Raw genomic sequence first — 6000 nt, 5'->3', positions numbered from 1 at the left:
GCTGCTAGGTCGCTTCAGTCGTGTTCGACTCTGTGCAACCCCATAGACAGCAGCCCACCAGGCTCCTCTGTCCATGGGATTCTCCAGGCAAGAACACTGGAGTGGGTTGCCATTTCCTACTCCAAAGCATGAAAGTGAAAAGTCAAAGTGAAGTCGCTCAGTCGTGTCCGACTCCTAGCGACCCCATGGACTGCAGCCCACCAGGCTCCTCCGTCCATGGGATTTTCCAGGCAAGAGTACTGGAGTGGGGTGCCATTGCCTTCTCCAGGTAGGTAGATTTAAAAGGGCCCTATTATAAGATGAGAAGAAGCTTGCGGAGGCCTGTTTCCACAGAGGAAATGAGCTCTGTGTGGTCCAAAAGGCAGGTACTTTTGATAGGCTTTCTTATCTTCCAAAAAGAATGATCATGTGAAATATGAAACAAATAGATCGCCCAGAAAGGAAAGGATTGGGATGAAACTTTATATGGAAGTTTGAAATAAGTCCTCAGTATCTTCAGGAAAGAAGGGTCTAGAAGACCCAGGAGTGCTAACTGATCAAACGGACAGTCCCCCCAATGGAGCGTCTTCCTCAGACTTGCACCTCAGGAAATGTTGACTGTTCTGGAATATCTACTTAGTGGGGGGAGAGAGTCCACCCACTTGTATCAGATTTGAACATAACATGGGGAGAAGGCTACTTTCACGATTCTAAGCTCTTTTCTCCCTTCACCCCCTGTAGTTTCAGGGCTGTGTGAGGTGTATCGGCAGGAATGTTCTCTTTTGAAGAGAAGTAATAAAAGCATTTAAATTAGCGGGAGGGTGGTTAACACCCGCAGCTCTGGCCCCACAGCACGCCACCTCGTCCGCTGGGGTTCACTCCGCACCTCCCCTAGGGTTGGCGCAATAGCGCTAACGGCCGTGGAGTAGCAACGGTTCCCGCGCAGCGCGCGGCGAGCGTTACGCGGCCAGGACTTGCAGGCCAGCCGCAAGTTCAAGAAGGGGCTGGGAGGGGGTGGGGGGACGAGGCCGGTCCGGGGGCAGCTTTTGACGAACGGCCCTTACAGCCAATTGGAAGCCTGGTCGACTTTTCCCTCTGCCAATAGGGAGCAAGGCCCGGACTGGGGAGGGGGGCGCTTCCCGAGGGCTGCGGCTGGATTCGATCCCGGGCGGCTGCCTTGAAGGCGGGGGCGGAGGCTCGGCCTGGGCGGTGAGGAACGGATTAGGGGAGGAGGGAAGACCGGAAGCCACGGTCGCGTCCCCATCCTTAGATTCGCTCCTCCGGGCTGGGAGCGGAGACGCAGGAGGAGGGAGAGGCTGGATGTCGGCCCCGTGATAAAGAGGAGCGGCTGCTCCGGAGCCTCTTCCCGGGGCGCCTCCTCATCCCGCCAGCCCTCCGCAGCCACCCGGCTCCTGGGCGCGGGGCCCCCGCGGACGCTTCGTCCGCCCAGATCTTTGCTGGAGAGGCGCTGCCGGTGACGGGGACTGGCCGGCGGCGTCCGAGGCCCGCGCCCCGCCGCCACCCCCACCGGCCTGCCGGCCGGTCCCTCTGGCCGCCGCCATGTCCTCCTCCTCATCCTCCCCCAGGGAGACGTACGAGGAGGACCGGGATTACGAGAGCCAGGCCAAGCGCCTCAAGACCGAGGAAGGGGAGATCGATTACTCGGCCGAGGAAGGCGAGAACCGCCGGGAAGCGACGCCCCGGGGCGGGGGCGATGGCGGCGGCGGCCGGAGCTTCTCACAGCCGGTAACAAAGCGTGGCGCCCCGTCAGCTGAGTCTGGCGGCTCCCTGGGAAGCAGGGCTCCTCGGCTGGGACTCGGCCTCGGGCCCTCTCGCCCTCCTCGTTTTCCCTTTTTGCGGCGCTGACCAGGTCGGGAAGCGCCGACTCTTCTCTTTCGGGCTTTTATTCTTCGTCCTACCTGTTTCCAGCATCCCGAACGCGAGTCGCCCCGGCCTGGCCGCAGGCCCCGCTGCGAGTCCACTGCCGGCCCTGAACTTAGGGAGGGTCGCGAGCGGGGGGTGGCTCGAGGCGTTGCTTCAGCTCCGGGGGGCTCTGGTGCGTGATTAGCCCTTTGTTAGTTTAACTCCTCAGGCGGTTGACGGGCGTCGGACAACCGGTTCCCTTCAGCCCCTAGCCCCCAGCCTGCAGCATCCGCGCACTGGTCTAGATCGCAGGATGGTGGCGTCGGTTCCGCCCAGGGATCTCTAAGCCTAGATGCTGAGGAGAGCCTCGGCTCACTGACAGATTACGCTGAGGGGCTCACAACCCAGTTCCCCTCAAGGTTTAATTAAAATTTTTTTATTCCTGCTAGGTCTGGTGCGCATGCTTTGCTCCCCAGTTTCATGGTTATTGCTCAGTACAGTTTTCGGCTCTTCGATTAAAAATAAAATCTGTTGGCAGGTGTTCGCATACCGCTACTTTAAAGTAAAAGGAATCTTAAATCTCAGTTTTTCCTGGGCAGTTTGTTCCCAATTTGTTCCATAAAACTGAACTCAGAACTGCATCAGACACACGTTCCGAGATTCTTGTTTTTCCCATCAAAAAGCTTAGAAAGAGGCAGAAGGAATGTGAAAATCGTTTCATCCGGAGCAAGTGGTAACTCAACTTCAGTTGAATGGAAACTTTAAGGACGCGAAGCAAAGCAAAAGTTTTTTTTGCCATTTTTGGTGCACTTAAGCTGTCTTTATGACTTAGGTGTTCCTTAAACATGTAACACATTCTAACTGATTAAAAAAAAAAACTATACCTGAAATTTTCGAAATTGTGCACATATGTTCTAATATCAGATTAAAATGTTTTTCACCTTTTATAAGAGGCAAATTAGAAGTCAGAAGTCTTTCAGCTCTTGTTTGCATTTTAACGTAAAAAATTCTGGTCAGTAGAATTTAGAGTTTACAAAGGATTATGTTGCAAGACATTTAAAAAAGGAACTTTTTCTTCCTCTAAATAGTTTTCTTATGGCTAGATACAGCTTTCAACTTCTGTACCTAGCTATTTGGGATATTCAGAGTGTAACTTGGAAGTGTGAATAAAAGAAGTGCATTTCTTCTTAGGAAGTTTCAGTTCAAAATCAACTCCATCGTGGAAACTGAAAACAGGAATGTTGGAATATTATAGCTGATATTTAGATGCATTGAATCAGCATATTTCTTTTGCCAAAAGTCTTGGTTGAGTTTTTGTGCGGTGGCGTGAAATGTCTTCCATTGAGTGTCTTGGAAAGATACTTTAACCAGTTTACGAAAAATTGTTTTTGAAAACAGATTAAATATTAAGCCAATACTATTATTTTAGATGTTGGGAAGAAAATAAAGTATAATTAATACATTCAAAGTGAATTGTATTTAGCAGTGGAAGTAGCTCTGGGCAGGGCTTGGGGAGTCAAATCTTAGCTAGTATACAACGTGTGACCTTGGTAAAGTCAGTTAACTACTATTCTGAGTTCTCTTTGTAAAATGTGAAAGTTGAACTTCGTGCTTTCCTACACTGAATTACAACCTGAAGTTGTAATTCAGTGGTTGATCTAATGCAGCTTTTAAATTACCCAGGCAGGAAAATTCAGATTTTAACTGCTTTTTTTTTCCTTAGGAGAGTGTGAATTGCTTTTATTTAATAGTTGAGACAATATTGCACTGTTGAATCTAATGTCGGATTATTTTTCCTGTTTTTAAACATTTTTCTTCATGTAATTTTGGATACTATTTTGAAATCATTGCGGTTGTGGAAACCTGTACATAATAAAATTTTACTAGGACAGGAATGCCCTGAATAGAAATTTATTGTCTAGTGCATCATCATTCAGAAATACAGTAATTCATCTAACTGAGAAGGGTTTGACTCCACCTCAGCCTAGCCCCAGAAGACTTCGTGATCAAACTGTTTAGGTAAATGCATATTAGGTACAATGATGGGTAACCTCTTCAACACTAGCTGGAAGATTGTAAAAGTGTGCAGTAAGACTTCAGAGATTTACAGTATTTGGCTTTTCATGGGTTTTCTTGATTCTTTTATAATAATTAGGTTTAAAGAGGATGTATTTAAGAAAAAGTTTATACAAATGCTCCTGATTTAAAGATGAATTAGTCATCATAAATGATGTTTTTAAGGTTAAAGAGAAATAAGTTTGTAGTTTGGATATGAGAAATTAAGACACTTCAAATTTGTGTCTTGTTGCTTTGAAGAGCGAAAACTCCCAGAGTGCTTTGCATTCTTTGGGCTACATTTTGAATAAAGCTTATGGAGGTTCATGCTGTGTATTATACAATTACTTTATTCTTGTGGAGTAAATTGTGTTCTTAAATTTAGCAGGTATGGCCTTCAAGATCATATTAATAGTAAATATCTTTATCTGCTTCAGTTCAGTTCAGTGGCTCAGTCGTGTCCAACTCTGTGCGACCCCATGAACTGCAGCACGCCAGGCCTCCCTGTCCATCACCAACTCCCAGAGTTTACTCAGGCTCATGTCCATTGAGCCGGTGATGCCATCCAACCATCTAATCCTCTGTTGTCCCCTTCTCTTCCCGCCCTCAGTCTTTCCCAGCATCAGGGTCTTTTCAAATGAATCAGTTCTTTGCATCTGGTGGCTAAAGTATTGGAGTTTCAGCTTTAGCATCAGTCCTTCCAATGAATATTCAGGACTGATTTCCTTTAGGATGGACTGGTTGGATCCCTTTGCAGTCCAAGGGACTCTCAAGAGTCTTCTCCAATACCACAGTTCAAAAGCATCAATTCTTTGACGCTCAGCTTTCTTTATAGTCCAATTCTCACATCCATACATGACTACTGGAAAAACCATAGCTTTGACTAGATGGACTTTTGTTGGCAAAGTAATGCCTCTGCTTTTTAATATGCTGTCTAGGGTGGTCATGACTTTTCTTCCAAGAAGAAGAGTTAATTTCATGGCTGCAGTCACCATCTCTAGTGATTTTGGAGCCCCCAAAAAACTTTACAGAAAGCAGCTTGATTTCAGAATGTTAGCTCTTCACTTGGCAAAACCAGTTGAAGAATTGAATTGGGAGGTTACTTAGAAAAAATTCTGTGTTTATAAAGATTGATATCAATAAAAATTTATGGACTACTAATTCACTTTAGAGACTTCTAAGTTTTGCTTTTACTCTATTTTGCTAGTGACTAAAAAGACAAATCAAAAATTGTTAAAGTGATTAGTGATGAGGTGAAAGTTAAAAGTTTCTCAACTTTTAATAAATAGACCTGTAAGATGGCAAAATGCCAAGATAAAAATAAGGATCCAGGATTTCCAAACAGAATATTCTGTCTGCCGTACATAAAGAATCTTATTTGAATTTAAGACGCACTATTACCTTAAGCTTTAATGATCTAAATTACAGTGATGATAGGACTACTGTGATGGCTTATTGGGATGAATATAGAATGGGAGATGGGTCGAAGTCACTTCATTAGCTCCCAAGGGAAGAGTTTAGATTGTGACAGTGAGCATAGTAATTACACTCTGGAGAATAAAAAAGTTCAAGGATGTGTACCTCAGAGGTAAGTGCCAGAGCCCTGAGGCTTCTGTAACAGTAATGTCCTGTGTCTTATTTAGCTAAGCTGCTGCAGTACAGTGAGAATTTTAGGTTTAGTTTTGGGAAGTAAATGAAAAGTAGTAGGTTCTGGGACTTCCCTGGCGGTCCAGTGGCTTGTGCTTCCACTGTAGGGAGCTGGGGTTCAATCCTTGGTCAGGGAACTAAAATCCCGTGTGTCAGGCAGCAGAGCCAAAAAAAAAAAGGTAGGTTTTACTGCCCTTTGGTTTTAACAAGTGACTTTTTTTTCATGTTAGTACATAAAAGTGAAGTGTTGTTAAGAGAGCCGTAAGCCCAACCAAAGCAGGTGTCTTGGCTCTGCTACCAGCATGCTTTGTGACTTAATCTCTTTGGAACTCAACTTGCTACCTATCACATGAGATGGTTAGATTAGATGATCACTGTGATCTCTTAGCTCATTAAAAAAATAATACTTGAGCCCTATCATGTGCTAGGTACTGTTCTTGGTGATGGGGATATAAT

At 45.8% G+C, this 6000-nt stretch overlaps 1 protein-coding gene across 3 annotated transcripts in view; it reads left to right on the top strand.

The window, feature by feature from the left end:
- Window positions 1-1173: 1173 nt before the first annotated feature.
- Window positions 1174-6000, top strand: part of HNRNPLL (heterogeneous nuclear ribonucleoprotein L like) — a 54100-nt gene continuing 49273 nt past the window's right edge. For 2 of the 3 annotated variants that reach the window (XM_006071185.3, XM_025260885.2), the window contains exon 1: window positions 1174-1725. In XM_006071185.3, coding sequence (XP_006071247.1) covers window positions 1540-1725 — 186 coding nt within the window. In that variant the 5' untranslated portion in view covers window positions 1174-1539. The remainder of the gene's footprint in view (window positions 1726-6000) is intronic. The other variant, XM_006071183.3, reaches the window with a different exon arrangement.

The sequence above is a fragment of the Bubalus bubalis genome, chromosome 12 (assembly GCF_019923935.1).
Source record: "Bubalus bubalis isolate 160015118507 breed Murrah chromosome 12, NDDB_SH_1, whole genome shotgun sequence".
Lineage (NCBI taxonomy): Eukaryota > Metazoa > Chordata > Mammalia > Artiodactyla > Bovidae > Bubalus > Bubalus bubalis.
This window is presented reverse-complemented; position numbering and strand designations above follow the sequence as displayed.